General features: G+C 39.6%; 1 protein-coding gene across 1 annotated transcript; it reads left to right on the top strand.

Annotated features, from left to right (window-relative positions):
- The first annotated feature begins 16,599 nt into the window (after nt 1–16,599).
- LOC110942457 lies at nt 16,600–17,859 on the top strand. The gene is made up of 2 exons (XM_022184237.1): nt 16,600–17,155; nt 17,678–17,859. The coding sequence occupies exons 1-2, from the start codon at nt 16,600–16,602 to the stop codon at nt 17,857–17,859; spliced, it is 738 nt and encodes a 245-aa protein (XP_022039929.1).
- The last annotated feature ends 439 nt before the right edge of the window (nt 17,860–18,298 follow it).

The following is an 18,298-nucleotide window of genomic DNA, read 5'->3' as shown; positions in this document are numbered from 1 at the left end:
AGTGTCACACCCCTAATTTCCACGTGTCACCGGTGGGCCCGGTGGGGAGTATAGTGACGTGGTTGGCATCATCATAGACAAACAACACAATATATAAATGCACAGCGGAAGCAAAGATAGATTCATTTCAACTTTAATAGAATGTAATATTAAATATCACTAGTAGTTGAAACGGATCCACAGGCGGATCAAAATAAAATAAGATATTGTTCAACAGTTTTATTGTCGTCCAAGCTTGCGAGACTTATTGTGGACGCTCTAGAAGACAGCCAGCCTATTTCGTGTAGTACCTGCACTTAACCTTTTGGGGAAATACGTCAGTTTACACTGGTAAATACAGATTAACTGACTCATTTTGAAAAGATTGAAAATTAATTTAAATGCACATGGCATAAAATATTTTTATAACTTGGGATAATTATACATTATAATCTTGTAAGGGATTTACATGTTACTCCGCGTTCAGTAGCCCGATCCGTAGACCGGGTTAAAGATTAATAGACACACCACAATATAGAGTTATACACTGACGGGTGTACGCCTACACCCCGTGCTCAGGTCGTGGCCATCTCGTAAGATGATGCCAAGGATATCCGGGACATGGTCATTAACCCCCCAAAGGCTTTAAGCAATAAAACACCTTCAAAACAAGGTCATCTCAATAAATTTAACCACTATTCGATTAAAGAATTCAATGCCGGACCAAGCGGTATATTATATACCGTACCCCTAGCCCGTATAGGGAAAATAAGTTAAAAAGTATTTACCTTGGTAAGTATGAATCACAATTAGCAAGTGGAGGTAGCTTTTACTGGGTCTCCTGTTCTGGAACAAAGGTTTATAATAACCTATTAGATTCCTAACGGGTCTTTATTTAAGCCTAAGCTTAAACCGGTTAGTTTTAAGGACGATACGGTTCAAGCGCACGATTAAGCGAAGACCGGATAGAATGTGATTTAGACCCGACAAGTTTGAATACTTGTATAATTGGGGTATGCTAAATACATTCTGGATTTTGAGACAAAATGATAATGTTTGACCCGTTTCGGTCAATTTATGCAAACTAGTTACATGAACCGAACCGAACGCTAAAAGAGCGTTACGGGTGACCATAAGAGTCATACGCAAGTTCCCTGAGATAATATGCTTTAAATATGTTATAATATCAGTAAGATAACTTCTATTTTTGCCCCATACGGAAATAAACTCAATTTACGCCTCATAAGGGCATTTTGGTCATTTAAAAGATTATAAAAGAGTTAAATTGGAAATCTGAGTTACAGGTCTGATTTATACAGTAAATATACTTAATTTGACATATTATAACAGTAGGGTATGACCCATATACAAAACTTATCATTTAAAATCGAACTATGCACCTTAGGGGTATTTCGGTAATTTCACAAAGGCTTAAACGGTCAAAACTGGAAACCTGAGTTCGAAAACTTATACTTACTGTTATTTTATAAAAATATGCTAAATACATCAGTAGGTATAACCCTTATACGCTTAACATGGTTATAGTACATACTAGGCGTTAAAAACGCTTAAAAAGGCGATTTAGAGCCGTTTCCGGGTTTTCAAAGGAAAGCTGATATTTTTATATTTCCAGAATGCTCAAAATATTTTATTTAACAAATAAAATCAGTAGAAAAAGGTTTGGGGTCAAAAAGATTTATAAAACTCATTTTATGGCTTAAAAGGTCAAAACCGGTATTAACCGAGTTAAACTTAGAGGCCTATGATACGATCAAACTTAAATAAAAATCTTCGAAAATCCCAAAATATTATATAACATCAGTTGGTAAAAAGTTTGGTATCAAAAAGTGGGCTTAAATAGGTTATATGCTATTTACGCCGTTTATTTAACATAAAGCTTTAGATTTACGATATCGGACATAACTCTAAATCTGGACCTCCAACTGATATCAAATTTTCGGTGCAAGTTTATAAATCAGTAATAAAGGTTTCTACTCTTTCACTTTTCCAAAAATCACGTTTTATAGCAAAAAGGGCAAAATAGTCATATTTAAGCATAACCGGTAACATGCATATGAATCGGACAAGTGTTGAATCATGTTGTAAAATCTCAGAGAGTTGCACATAATTAAAAATGGTCCAAAATAAGCTCTAATGCAGATCTCAAACATGCATGCACGGATCCGAATCGAGAGTCAAAGAAAAAGTCATTTTGTAAGACTTTCGGTTCCAATCCGGGATTATACTAAAAATTGTCGAGTTGATCATGATAAAACATATTCTTACGTTCATTATAAAGTTATTTTGATGATCAAACTGATTGCATGTAATCTACATTACCATTTATGATAAATTTTGTATAAACGCATTCTGTTGACTTTTTAAGAACAACTTTGACTCGACAATAATCATGCTTAGAATGGGAATCAGAAAATACCCTTTTGAGGGTTTGTTTCCCACATAAATACCAACTTGTAGGTACTTTCAATTTGAGAAATGACTGAGCCATTTTCGTTTAATCAGAAAGTCAAACTAAAGTTACGACGGATTGACTTTCGGCTAATAATCTAAGCTAGAACGAATTAGAGAAGGTTATGAATGCTTACAAGAGTCCTAATGAAGCTTAGAGATCACTATGAAGCAGCCTTGTCGTCCAGAAAGCTCCAGAATAGCTCTTGTGAATTCTTGAAAGTTGTAAGTGTTCTTGGTTACTACTCAAGACCCAAATTGTGAAGACTTTGATCTGATTATAAGGTGTTTCAGGAGTTGTGAGAGTGCTACAGGTGTCCCATATTGCATGTAAGCTGATTGGAGGGTTTGGGAGGTGCTGATAGCTGTAAACAACTCATAAAACAGACCCAAATAGTTGATGTTCGCGAAATCTGATGCTGGGCGTGGGTCGCGGCCCGCGTACAGGTGCCCAGGCGGGCCGCCTGGGGTCTGCAGCTTCACAAAAATTGTTTAAACTTTGCAGTTTGGTCCCTGCTCTTTGGTTACGAGGTTTTGGCCCTTTATCTTGACCCTTAGACCCTCAAATCTGATTTTTAAGGACCTTGAGACATTTACCAACATGGTAAAGTCCTCGGTTAACTTTGCGCTCACCCAAAAAGTCATGAAATTCGACGTTGACGCTTTTAACCCCTCAAGTACGGTTTTGGCCATAACTTTCTCATACAATAACGAAACTTCATGAAATTTTTACCACATATTCTAGTGAGTATATTTTATCATTACAAAGCTTCGGGGCTGCCAAAAGATCACTCAGAGGTATAAATTCAACATGTTGACACTTTTAGTCCCTGTAGTTTGTAATTCCTCACTTTCGTGCATTTTCCGCTTCGTATGATCCATGATCTATCCGTTTAGGGTTATAAACACCATATAGGGTTATTTTAGAGTCTATTTATCCAATGTTGACACTTTGGACCCTTATATTCCATAGTTTCACTTTTTGACAACTTTAGTCCCTCTAAGGTATATTTTCACATATCCAAAGTCTATGACACGTGTCAATGCATTATTGGACGAAATTTTTCGAGGTGTTACATCCTCACCCCCTTAAAAGAAATCTCGACCTCGAGATTTACTGAAACAAATGAGGGTATTTTTCTTTCATCGTGGATTCTACTTCCCATGTGTATTCGGGACCTCTACGGGCACCCACTTGACCTTAATTATGGGTATATACTTCCGTCGAAGCTTCTTCACCTGTCGATCCTCAATCGACAGTGGTTTTTCCACAAACTTCAAGCTTTCATCAATGTGTATATCTGTATGCGGTATGACCAATGATTCGTCAGCGAAACACTTCTTCAGATTGCAGATGTGGAACACATTATGTATGCTACTAAGCTCTTCAGGTAGGTTTAGCTTATAGGCAACTGATCCGACGCGTTCGATAACCTCAAAAGGTCCTATGTATCTCGGGCTCAGCTTACCTTTCTTACCAAATCGCATCACTCCTTTCCAAGGTGATACCTTAAGGAATACTTTGTCACCTACTTCGAAGTGAAAAGGCTTACGCTTTGGATCCGCATAACTTTTCTGCCTATCCCTGGCAGCTTTCAAACGATCGCGAATTTGGACAATCTTGTCCGTCGTCTCAAAAATAATCTCTGGTCCTGTTAGTTGGACATTTCCGCCCAACAAATAGGCGATCTACACTTTCTACCGTATAAGGCCTCAAAAGGCGCAGCTTTTATGCTGGTGTGGTAGCTATTGTTGTAGGAGAATTCGATCAGTGGTAGGTTCTTATCCCAACTACCACCCAAGTCGATCGCACATGCACGTAGCATATCTTCCAAAGTTTGAATAGTACGCTCGCTTTGACCATCAGTCTGTGGATGATAAGCCGTACTAAAATTCAAACGAGTGCCCAAAGATTGTTGGAAACTCTTCCAAAAATGAGACGTATATCTAGTATCTCTATCGGAGATAATAGATACAGGTATACCATGCAACGCTACAATCTTATCAACGTATAATTGGGCTAACATATCGGAGCTATACGTCTCCTTGATGGGTAGAAAATGAGCTGACTTCGTCAGTCTATCTACTATGACCCATATAGTATCATTTCCCTTTCTCGTCTTTGGTAACTTGGTGATGAAATCCATTGTCACCATTTCCCATTTCCACGTGGGAATTTCAGGTTGTTGTAGCAAACCTGACGGCTTTTGGTGCTCAGCTTTGACTTGAGCACAAGTCAAACATTTAGCTACATGCTCTGCTACGGACTTTTTCAAACCAATCCACCAGTAGTTTGCCTTTAGATCCTGGTACATCTTATCAGCACCAGGATGAACGGAATATTTGGAGCTGTGGGCTTCCTGGAGGATAACATCTCGAAGTCCTCCATAAACTGGAACCCATATTTGCCCATTCAGTCTTAACATTCCATCCTTGTCATAGGGTAACTGCTCCTCAGTTACTCCTAGCTTTTCTTCAGGATAGTTAGCTTCCAACACAGCTTCCTTTTGTGCAGCTAACACCCTTTCGTTCAAATTATTCCTTATTTCTATGCGCTTGGCATGTATTCTTATCGGCTTCACTCTTTCTTTTCTGCTTAAGGCGTCAGCAACTACATTTGCCTTGCCTGGATGGTATCTTATCTCACAGTCGTAATCATTTAAAGTTTCCATCCATCGCCTTTGTCGCATGTTCAGGTCCTTCTGATTGAACAAATGTTGAAGGCGCTTGTGATCCGAATAGATTACACACTTGGTCCCATACAAGTAGTGTCTCCAAAGTTTCAGTGCAAATACAACAGCACCCAGTTCAAAGTCGTGGGTGGTGTAGTTTTTCTCGTGCACCTTTAGCTGTCGTGAAGCGTAGGCAATGACCTTGCCTCTCTGCATGAGTACACAGCCCATACCAGTGTGTGACGCATCGCAATACACCACGAATTCTTCTATACCATCAGGCAATGTTAACACTGGTGCATTGCTCAACTTCTTCTTCAGAATGTCAAAGGATTCCTGCTGCTTAGGGCCCCAATCAAACTTAATCTTCTTACGAGTCAACGAAGTTAGAGGCGCAGCAATCCTTGAAAAATTTTCGATGAATCGCCTATAGTATCCTGCTAATCCTAGAAAGCTGCGAATCTCGGTAGGTGTCTTTGGCTCTTGCCAATTCATAACTGCTTCTACCTTAGCGGGATCTACTTGGATACCACGCTCACTTACCACGTGTCCAAGGAATTGGACTTCTCGAAGCCAAAATTCGCACTTTGAAAATTTGGCATAGAGTTTCTCATGATGTAGAAGTTTGAGAATACAACGAAGGTGTTTCTCGTGGTCAGCCTGGTTCTTTGAGTAGATAAGAATGTCGTCAATAAAGACGATGACGAATTTATCCAGATAAGGCTTGCAGACGCGATTCATGAGATCCATGAATGCGGCTGGTGCGTTAGTGAGCCCAAAAGGCATCACTAGGAACTCGTAATGTCCATAACGAGTCCTAAACGCTGTCTTGTGTACATCTTCATCCTTGACCTTCAACTGGTGATAGCCCGACCTCAAGTCGATCTTCGAAAAGTAGCTTGCCCCTTGCAATTGATCGAACAGATCGTCGATCCTAGGCAAAGGATACCTATTCTTGATGGTGACTTTATTAAGCTCGCGGTAATCGATGTACAGACGCATCGATCCATCCTTCTTCTTGACAAACAAAATCGGCGCTCCCCAAGGAGACGAGCTAGGTCTAATAAAACCTTTAGCTAACAGATCATCTAACTGCGTCCTTAACTCCTTCATCTCCGTTGGTGCCAACCTATATGGAGCTCTCGCTACTGGCGCCGCACCCGGAATGATGTCAATTCGAAACTCCACTTGCCTATCTGGCGGTAAGCCAGGTAGTTCTTCCGGAAACACTTCAGGGTATTCCGAAATGACAGGGATATCTTCAATCTTCGGCTTTGGCTCATCAACAGTAACTTGTGCCATGTAAATGACACAACCTTTCTATAGACATCTGGATGCCTTGAGCATGGACACTTGCTCAGGCAACCCATGCTGGGTATCTCCTTGAATAGTGAGTGACTCACCAGACGGAGTTTTAACTACCACTTGCTTTCTGTTGCACACAATCTGGGCTTGGTTGTGTGACAACCAATCCATACCTATCACTACATCAAAACCGGCTAGTTTAAAGGGAAGTAAGGATAATGGAAAAGAGTGATTCCTAATGGATATAACACATCCATCTAAAACGGTTGAGGCGGTTTCTATGGTTCCATCAGCTAATTCCACCTCATACTTCACACTTAAGGCTTTTACAGGTAATTTTAACAACTCACAGAATTTATTATCTACAAAAGACTTATCCGCGCCAGAATCAAACAAGACTCTAGCAAAAACATCGTTTACAAGAAAAGTACCTGTAATAACGTTGTCATCTTGAACTGCTTCCTTAGCGTCCATCTTGAAGACTCTTGCATTGGTCTTCTTTCCATCATCGGCTTTCTTAGCGTTCTTTGGGCAATTAGTCTTAATGTGCCCTTTCTCGTTACAACCGTAACATGTTGCATCCTTCAGACCTTTACACTTCAAAGTCGTATGATCCGTAGATTTGCAGATTCCACAGGTTCTCATGTGGGACTGCGATTTTGACTCTAAACGACACTTCCCAAAATGGTTTTTCTTACAGGTCTTGCATTTGGGCTTATCCCCTGATGGTTGCCAATCTTTCTTAAATCCCGACCCTTTCCTGTGGTCGTTATTCCCTCGGTGTCTCTTCTCCGATCTCCGTGAGGTATCGTCCTCACGTTTCCTCTTATTCTCTTCCGAGTTCTTAAGAGCTCTCAACCTGACTACGTCCTGGGTGAGAGAGAGAGATAGATCAGCTACTGATCTGAACGTTGTAGGCCTTGATGCCTTAACGCTTGCCTTAATCTCAGGCGCCAAACCCCCAATAAAACGGGCAATCCTTCTCGGCTCTGGGGTTACCAAGTATGGCACTAATCGAGATAGAGTATTGAAAGTGGTGAGGTATGCCTGGCAGTCTAGATCTTCATCACCAAGGATACGAAGTCTGACTCGATCCTTTCCACTTCATGTTGTGGGCAAAAGTTTTCTTTAATAAGGGCTACGAACTGATCCCACGACATACTGTAAAGTGTGGCCTTTCCGGTAGCTTGTAAGAGAGATTTCCACCACGCTAGTGCGTCCCCTTTGAACGATTGGGATACGTACTTCACTACATCCCGTTCAGCACACCCGCTGATATCTACAACTGTATCCATTTCGTCTAACCAGGTCATGCAGTCGACCGCTCCCTTCTCCCCAGTAAAGTCTCTGGGTTTACATGAGACGAAGTATTTATACGTGCAGGACTTACCGTGCGATTCATGTTTCTGCTTGATCTCCTTTTTCGAGATACTGCTGTGGTTAGAGGAGTGATTATCCTCATCATTCTTCTTTAGCTCGTCTTTCTTAGATGCATCCTTCTTAGAGAGTGGTTTGGTATGAGCCTCAGAATGATCCTTGGTCTTGGAATGTGGCGCGGACCGGGCCCTACTTCGAGTTCTACTTGGTTCACTATATTGCCTTTCGATGGCTTTGGCAACAGCATTTTCTACTAATGCTTGTAGCTCCGCACCAGTTATATGTATTCTAGTGTTATCTGGTCCTTCCTCGGAGTGACTGTTTACTTCTTCAGACTTAGCCATGTGGTTTTTGGTGCTACATAAAAGTAAGGACAAGGTCTATTTAGAAACCTAACAGTATTATCGTTCTTGACGATTTATTAACCATGGTAAATAAAAGCCATATTAGCTAATTTAATTAATTTCATTCGGACTTTTTATTATCAACTTTACCCTAGAATGAAATATATATATTGGCACAATAGGCCTAGTCACTTGGACAATTTCTAAATTTTGAATTTAGATTTTTATAGGATTAGAATTTGTATAGTTAAAACAAATAAATCCTTTGCTTGGCAGGGAGTCTATAAACCACGGCTGCCTTTTTTTTGTTTTATATGACATTAGTTATAACCCGTAGGAATCAAGTCACATTCAGATATATATTGAATACAAATTTTGGATAATTTATTAAAAGAGTGACATGTGTGATTTTGCGGATCACGCTTGCCAAGAATGTTAACATGTTTAAAGATGTTAACAGAGAGTTGAATCTTTTAAATAGGTTCTACCATATTGGCCAGGTCTTTAATGTGACATTCAAGCTAGGTTTTACCTTTTTAAGATTCTTATTATTAAAATGGTAAATTAAAATAATAATTGCTATTTTTCATTTATTTGTATATATTATATTTATGCATATAATTCAAAAATGTAAAACTTAAATTAACCATTTCAAATAGAATTAACTAACAAAAGTTTGCCCTAAACGGGACTTTTACTCAAACAACATACCCACGCAGGGGCTAAACTAACAAGCAAACCCACGCAGGGGTTAAACAGAAACAACATACCCACGCAGGGGTAGAACAGAAAGGAAAAACATACCCACGCAGGGGCAGAGTACAGAAATAAATGTCCTCACAGGGACATGATTAAATAACTAGCAAACAAAGGATTTAGTAGTCCTTCTTGCTCTTTCCCTTGATCAAATCCACCATCTTCTTAAACATCCCACGATTGTGCCGACGATCTTCCCGCAATTCATGCCGCAATTCACGCCGCACATCATTTATCCCTTGAAGGATTTCTTGAACTTGCGGTGGCGACATCATCGGTGCCGGTGGTGGTAGCGTATATTGCGGTGGTTGAGGAGGTTGTGGCTGCTGATATCCATAGGATGGGTATCCATAGGTCGACTGTCCCGTAGTCCAGGGACCTCCAAAAGTACCCTCCGGATTGAGAGAGTTGTAGTTCGCGGCTACCCAGTAGGGATCCTCTGTATAGTTATAACCTGGGGGAAAAGTCGGCTCGAAGGGGTTATATGCGGCCGCGCTAGTATAAGCGGGGATTGGGTTCCCAAAATCCTGTGGTGGTGGTGGCGCGATTGGCGCAGATGTTACCTCTGAGACGGGGTGTGAAGATTCTCCCATTTCTGGTTCTTCATGCAGTGGCGAGTATCGGCTGCCACCTGAATGTGGAGGGGTGCCGATGCGTATTCCCCCTCGTGTGGACATACGAGCGTTCCTTCCTCTTCGCCTTGGAGGCGGGGGAGGCAAAACTGGAGGTGGTGGCGGCGGCGGAGTGACCACGTCGCGCCAGAAACCCTCAGAAGGGTCCTGCTGCTGCTGAGGCTGCTGCTGAATCTGCTGCTGGGAGTGCAAGGGAGAGTTATGGTAGGACTGGTGCAGGGGAGAGTTATGGTAACTAGGGGTATATACCCAGTCATGCTGCTTGAATCTCTCCTCATAACTGTCGGGACCATTGTAAGGTGATCCCACAAACGGTGACCCATCTGAAATCTCGATGGGGTGGTTCGGTGTTCCAGACGGTGGCATGGAAGGATCGGTATCCTCATCGATATCCATCTCGTTGCCACCCGGAAAGTGGTCTTCCGGTCCAAGTGGGTTATGACCCATTGGTTCTCCCAAGTAATCATCAGGGTTGTACAGGCCCTGAAAGACAGGTGCTGGGTAATCAAAAGGTGATTGGTGGTTCTGGAGAGGTATGTAGGATTGGTGGGAGTTGTGGGGCTCATTTTCTGAATGAGGCCCAAAGGAGTGTGGGAGAGAAGGTGAGGTACTCAGTGAGTGCCTTGCGGGTTCAGCGAAAGATCTCCAAAGGTTTCGGGCATCTGCGTTATGGGATCCTGAAGGGGTTCGCCTATGCGAAGGGCCGGCTTCATGATCATGTGAGGTTGCGAATGCTCCTTGTCCCCTTCCTCTTCCTCTTACACGTGGCGGCATCTTGAACCTGTCAAAAATCAAACAAGTGGCACAACAAAATATATATAAGACAAAGTTAGAAAATAAAATAAATTTTGGATATTTCCTAAGTTCTTTGTCTAGACTCGAGAATCGAGGAATGTGCAATTGTGTAACTGAGATTAAACACAAAAGGCTAGTGTTTAATTCACTCAGAGTTGGCTCTGATACCAACCTGTCACACCCCTAATTTCCACGTGTCACCGGTGGGCCCGGTGGGGAGTATAGTGACGTGGTTGGCATCATCATAGACAAACAACACAATATATAAATGCACAGCGGAAGCAAAGATAGATTCATTTCAACTTTAATAGAATGTAATATTAAATATCACTAGTAGTTGAAACGGATCCACAGGCGGATCAAAATAAAATAAGATATTGTTCAACAGTTTTATTGTCGTCCAAGCTTGCGAGAATTATTGTGGACGCTCTAGAAGACAGCCAGCCTATTTCGTGTAGTACCTGCACTTAACCTTTTGGGGAAATACGTCAGTTTACACTGGTAAATACAGATTAACTGACTCATTTTGAAAAGATTGAAAATTAATTTAAATGCACATGGCATAAAATATTTTTATAACTTGGGATAATTATACATTATAATCTTGTAAGGGATTTACATGTTACTCCGCGTTCAGTAGCCCGATCCGTAGACCGGTTAAAGATTAATAGACACACCACAATATAGAGTTATACACTGACGGGTGTACGCCTACACCCCGTGCTCAGGTCGTGGCCATCTCGTAAGATGATGCCAAGGATATCCGGGACATGGTCATTAACCCCCCAAAGGCTTTAAGCAATAAAACACCTTCAAAACAAGGTCATCTCAATAAATTTAACCACTATTCGATTAAAGAATTCAATGCCGGACCAAGCGGTATATTATATACCGTACCCCTAGCCCGTATAGGGAAAATAAGTTAAAAAGTATTTACCTTGGTAAGTATGAATCACAATTAGCAAGTGGAGGTAGCTTTGACTGGGTCTCCTATTCTGGAACAAAGGTTTATAATAACCTATTAGATTCCTAACGGGTCTTTATTTAAGCCTAAGCTTAAACCGGTTAGTTTTAAGGACGATACGGTTCAAGCGCACGATAAAGCGAAGACCGGATAGAATGTGATTTAGACCCGACAAGTTTGAATACTTGTATAGTTTGGGTATGCTAAATACATTCTGGATTTTTAGACAAAATGATAATGTTTGACCCGTTTCGGTCAATTTATGCAACCTAGTTACATGAACCGAACCGAACGCTAAAAGAGCGTTACGGGTGACCATAAGAGTCATACGCAAGTTCCCTGAGATAATATGCTTTAAATATGTTATAATATCAGTAAGATAACTTCTATTTTTGCCCCATACGGAAATAAACTCAATTTACGCCTCATAAGGGCATTTTGGTCATTTAAAAGATTATAAAAGAGTTAAATTGGAAATCTGAGTTACAGGTCTGATTTATACAGTAAATATACTTAATTTGGCATATTATAACAGTAGGGTATGACCCATATACAAAACTTATCATTTAAAATCGAACTATGCACCTTAGGGGTATTTCGGTAATTTCACAAAGGCTTAAACGGTCAAAACTGGAAACCTGAGTTCGAAAACTTATACTTACTGTTATTTTATAAAAATATGCTAAATACATCAGTAGGTATAACCCTTATACGCTTAACATGGTTATAATACATACTAGGCGTTAAAAACGCTTAAAAAGGCGATTTAGAGCCGTTTCCGGGTTTTCAAAGGAAAGCTGATATTTTTATATTTCCAGAATGCTCAAAATATTTTATTTAACAAATAAAATCAGTAGAAAAAGGTTTGGGGTCAAAAAGATTTATAAAACTCATTTTATGGCTTAAAAGGTCAAAACCGGTATTAACCGAGTTAAACTTAGAGGCCTATGATACGATCAGCCAAAACTTAAATAAAAATCTTCAAAAATCCCAAAATATTATATAACATCAGTTGGTAAAAAGTTTGGTATCAAAAAGTGGGCTTAAATAGGTTATATGCTATTTACGCCGTTTATTTAACATAAAGCTTTAGATTTACGATATCGGACATAACTCTAAATCTGGACCTCCAACTGATATCAAATTTTCGGTGCAAGTTTATAAATCAGTAATAAAGGTTTCTACTCTTTCACTTTTCCAAAAATCACGTTTTATAGCAAAAAGGGCAAAATAGTCATATTTAAGCATAACCGGTAACATGCATATGAATCGGACAAGTGTTGAATCATGTTGTAAAATCTCAGAGAGTTGCACATAATTAAAAATGGTCCAAAATAAGCTCTAATGCAGATCTCAAACATGCATGCACGGATCTTGTGAATTCTTGAAAGTTGTAAGTGTTCTTGGTTACTACTCAAGACCCAAATTGTGAAGACTTTGATCTGATTATAAGGTGTTTCAGGAGTTGTGAGAGTGCTACAGGTGTCCCATATTGCATGTAAGCTGATTGGAGGGTTTGGGAGGTGCTGATAGCTGTAAACAACTCATAAAACGGACCCAAATAGTTGCTGTTCGTGAAATCTGATGCTGGGCGTGGGTCGCGGCCCGCGTACAGGTGCCCAGGCGGGCCGCCTGGGGTCTGCAGCTTCACAAAAATTGTTTAAACTTTGCAGTTTGGTCCCTGCTCTTTGGTTACGAGGTTTTGGCCCTTTATCTTGACCCTTAGACCCTCAAATCTGATTTTTAAGGACCTTGGGACATTTACCAACATGGTAAAGTCCTCGGTTAACTTTGCGCTCACCCGAAAAGTCATGAAATTCGACGTTGACGCTTTTAACCCCTCAAGTACGGTTTTGGCCATAACTTTCTCATACGATAACGAAACTTCATGAAATTTTTACCACATATTCTAGTGAGTATATTTTATCATTACAAAGCTTCGGGGTTGCCAAAAGATCACTCAGAGGTATAAATTCAACATGTTGACACTTTTAGTCCCTGTAGTTTGTAATTCCTCACTTTCGTGCATTTTCCGCTTCGTATGATCCATGATCTATCCGTTTAGGGTTATAAACACCATATAGGGTTATTTTAGAGTCTATTTATCCAATGTTGACACTTCGGACCCTTATATTCCATAGTTTCACTTTTTGACAACTTTAGTCCCTCTAAGGTATATTTTCACATATCCAAAGTCTATGACACGTGTCAATGCATTATTGGACGAAATTTTTCGAGGTGTTACATACAGGCCGAAAAAACGCTTATTTCTATTAGTTATTTCCATTTTTATGTTTTTTCAAGTATTTTGGGCATTTTGTTTTTGAGCTTGTGTTTGGCTCGTTGTCTTTTTTAGGCCCATTTCGAATTTATGTTCCTATTTATATGTTGCTCTAGTGAAATGAAAGATCAGACTTGAATTTTGAGAAAACTGATTTTTCACTTCAAATTCCGTGCCCTTTGGGATGAATTTTGGGGTTGGGGAAGAACTACACGGGTATTCACAGAATCAACGTGTTTGATCTTCATTATCGTACTACGCACTACATCGGTTCTGTTTGGTTTCTTTGTAGAGACGAAGTCCAATGGCTCGTACATCATCGTATCAGTTGCTCCACAACAAAAAATTCAAGGGTTGATTTGATCACCATTTTTTCTGCGTTGTTAAATAGGCTTCCGTACTTGTTGAAGGATAGTCTTTCAACAACTCATAGACCTGATGATTAATAATTTGCAAAGAAAAGGGTTCTCAAACAGTTTTTTTTAATTAAATACGCTGTCTATAATAAAACTGACATAATAAAGGTACCGGACAAATTAAATAACTAGACGTATTTCTCAAATACGATGGACACTTGAACTCACGTTCAAGATTTAAATACGCTGTCAGACATATTAAAAACGCCGGAAAACGTAAATACGTTATCTTAAGGTTGCCCAAATACCTCGGGCAACTTAAAAATGCTGGAATAACAACGTCGGGAGAAATACCTCGGGCACGTTATCTTACCGGCGGATTTATCAAATACACCGGGCAACTTGAACTCTCGTTCAAGATTTACAGTCGCCCAGAAACAAACGCCCAGAACAAATCCACCCAGAACTTCAACAAGTCCGCCCAGATCTTTAACAAATCCACCCACAACTTCAACAAATCCTCCCAGATCAGATGCGGAGGCTAGGGTTTGGGTTGTGGTTTGAAATGGTTGGAATAGGATTTTGTGGTGCAGTGGCTGGAATACGCTGGAATAGGTAGAGTGGCAGAACTGTTGGTAGGAATAGGTAGGTGCACCAGCTAGCGTTTTGTGGCAGTAGGGCGGCGGCAATGGAAACCGGTGTTAGGCGGCAGCGGTTGTTGATTTTTTTTCTGGAGTTTGATTTTGGTTTTTGGGTTTTTTTCTGGTTTGCGGTTGGATTTGCTGGAATAAATTGTAAATGATGAGCAAAGTGTTCAAGAATCAGAAACACTACTCTGATACCATGTCAAATGGTATAGATAATAATAGAGGCTTGTATTAGATTGTAAAAATTGTCATTAGGGTTAGATAAGGAGGGTGTTTATATAGAACACCATATTACACATCTAGCCCCTATACTATAACTTATTCTCTTCTTTCTGACAGGGTCAGGCTAAGATTAAATCCTCACCATCATTATTCAAGAACAGTTTCTGGATGGACAAATTAATTTGTGGTTTTCTTTCACCAAAATGATTCATGTCAAAACAAGAATTTTAGTTCGTCTCTCTCCCACATTCCACCTTCAATCCATTTAAAACTTTTTCTCCAATTTGTTTTTCCAATTGCATTGCATCTCATTCAGAGGCCATATGCGTCGTTCAGATAATCATCGATAGCATAGATAAAGCTTGTACGACACCCTAATCCCTAAGCGTTTTCTTTTAACCCTTTTTTCTTCTCTCTTATATTCGAAACTAAATTGGTAAAATCAAAAGGTTCGTTTGTGTAGTTTGTATGCAATTAACTTAAAAGAAGACTTGGATGTGATTATAGGGTTGAGCAAAGTGCTCACCACTCACTCATCGCTCACTCGGAAAACGCCCACTTAGTTTTTCGCTCGATTGTAAACGAATCGATCGGCTCCGTTCGGTTTGTAAACGAGACAAGCACGAGCAAAGGTTCACTCGGCTCGGTTTAGCTCGAATATTTTTATATAATTTTATATGCACAAATAGATAGCTATTTTTATAATTTTTACTCTACTGAATATTGGAATTGTAAGTGGATTTAGCCCAAATTATCTATTGCCCAACTAAAAGCCCAACACGAAATCTAAGTCATTAAACCTAAGTTCTTTTGTCGTGGTTAAATATAATTATGTTTTTATCATAGGTAAAATGAACATTTCACACTCACATAACAGATAATCCATGGCAAGGACTATTCAGTGGCGGACCTAGAACTTTTTTTCAAGGGGTGCGGAAAGTTTTAAGGATCATTTTTCTATCGCTCTGTAACACTTTTTTCGGTCTGATTCGGGTCAGGTCGGGTAGGATCGGGAGCAAAAATTCTTACTATGATTCTCATTAAAGCTAACAACTCATTAACACATCTCAATATCACATTAGCACATATTCACTCACAGTTTAAGTATTAACATGGATTTTACATAATCATATTAGTGATATTAGATTCAATCATGACTTTACGAATAAAAAAACTACATATATATTTATTACGAGTTTTCATTTTTTGAAAATGTTACTAGACAAATAATCCATAAACAAATCATAAACAAGTAATCAAATATCAAACAATACCCAGAATATAAGTTTCATCTTAAGTAACAAAATAAAAAATCTAAATGTTTTCTTAATGTAAACTAAATAAATTTACAAGTACATATAAATAAATAAATAAGTAAAGCCTCTTAAGTATAATGACAGATTAATTTAACAATATTGTTATTTTGCTTGCATTTAACAGTAATATCATTAGTTGAATATGGTGTGTGAAATTTTAATCATTAGGGGATACGAAGTGGGGCGTCAAACTGGTGAGGCAAAGGTGTTTGCCGCTAGGGAACACCGCCACCAACCAAGTTTGCTGCGCGGTTTGGTTACCCCTTCCGCGTTTGTTCACCGATCGACAAAGGTCAAAAATGACCGTTGGGCCCATGTCATGTGTAACGACCTTATAGCCGTTTAAAATTAAAAAAAAATATATTTTTTCTTTAAAAAATTAAACTATAAATACCAAACCAAACCATACCCAAATACTTTCAAATTTATACCCCAACCAAACCAAAAAATACCACCAATTCTTCCCAAACATTTACAAAACAAAATGGCGGATGAACTCCCATTATGGTTCCGACCCATTAGTAGCGACGATTCATCGGATAGTAGCATTCTTTTTCTCCAAAATCTCATCGAAGACGCTGAACTTCAAGACACGGGCACATCTAACCGAAGGAGATATATTGAACGTCAACGTGAGGTGGGGCATGAGACACTCATGGCGGATTATTTTGTCGAAGATCTGAAATACAATGAAGATATTTTTCGGCATAGGTTCCGTATGTCGAAACGTTTGTTTCTAAAAATTGTGAGCGACGTGGAAGAGAACGACTCGTGGTTTCAAGAGGCCCTCGATGTGCGAGGTAGGAAGGGCTTTACGTCGTTGCAAAAGGTGACATCGGCTATTAAACAGCTCGCAACTGGTAACACTCCAGACGAGAACGACGAGTACTTACATATGGCCGAAAGAACTTTCCGCGAGTGCCTAGAATATTTTTGCGACACGGTTTGCAAAATATATGCTCCCGAGTTCTTACGTAGACCGACAAGCCACGACATGGCACTTTTATACAAAGCTCATGAGGAAAAACATCACCTTCCAGGTATGTTCGGTAGCCTTGATTGCACCCATTTCATTTGGCAATTTTGTCCGACAGAGTATCGAGGCCATTATATGCGAGGAGATCACTGATACCCGACTGTTATGCTCGAAGCGGTTGCATATCAAGATTTATGGTTTTGGCATGCTTTTTGCGGTCCGCCGGGTTCACAAAACGATATCAATGTGCTACAACAATCTCCGTTATTTTTCACGGAACGAAATGGAACCGCGCCAAAATGTCCATTTTACGTTAACACCCATTTATACGAACGTGGTTATTTGCTCGTGGATGGAATCTACCATCCGTGGTCCGTGTTTGTGAAGTCGATCCCTTACCCTCACGAAGTAGACGAAAAGAAATTCAAGAGGCAACATGAGGCGGCAAGAAAAGACGTCGAACGGGCTTTTGGTGTTTTGAAGGGGAAATGGGGTGTATTGAGTCGGCCGATGTGAGCGAGAACTGTTAGAAAAATTAGGAGTGTTCTGTACACGTGTATTATTTTACATAACATGATTTTGAAAGACGACGGAAACGCGATCGCACCGGTGCACATTCGGGATCCTCCGGTCGAGCCCGTTATAGACGATACGGTGTTGGGCGAGTTGATGGATAAAGACACGCATTGGAGACTAAAACACGATCTCATAAATCATCTCGCAAGTCAAGATTTACCCCACCTTTTGGTCGATTCCGACAAAGACTAGTTTAATTTATTTCAAGTTAACGTAATTTTATTGTTTTTTAATTTAATGTAATTTTAATGTTTTTAATTTAATGTAATGTTATTGTTAATTTATTCTACATTTATTAACTTAAACATTAAATATTAGTTTACAAAAAAAAAAAATTATCTATTCAGCAAGTGTTCAACCATTGCCAACACTTTTCAGCATAGTTTAAACACTTTTCCCTGGATGACGTGGTGCACTTTCATTGATTGATTTTTTAATTTACCACTCTCAAGTGTCTAATCACTCCTTATATATATTCATGCGTTGTAAAATGTTTGTTTGCATAAAATTAAGTGTGAATTTGATGATTAATTAATGTAAAAAAAAGTGAAAGAAAGGTGCCTACTCTAGCTAGCACTAGAAGTAAATATAGTTTTACTGATTTGTGTTAGAGATTCCTAACTTTATGATG

Source organism: Helianthus annuus, chromosome 5 (genome assembly GCF_002127325.2).
Source record: "Helianthus annuus cultivar XRQ/B chromosome 5, HanXRQr2.0-SUNRISE, whole genome shotgun sequence".
NCBI classification, from domain to species: domain Eukaryota; kingdom Viridiplantae; phylum Streptophyta; class Magnoliopsida; order Asterales; family Asteraceae; genus Helianthus; species Helianthus annuus.
This window is presented reverse-complemented; position numbering and strand designations above follow the sequence as displayed.

Bases quoted from the DNA above. Each gene is read 5' to 3' on its own strand.
- LOC110942457 (XM_022184237.1), top strand. From the start codon at position 16,600: ATGGCGGATGAACTCCCATTATGGTTCCGACCCATTAGTAGCGACGAT. The intron at 17,156-17,677 runs GTATGTTCGGTA...TGATTTTGAAAG, and splicing joins GGAAAAACATCACCTTCCAG to ACGACGGAAACGCGATCGCA.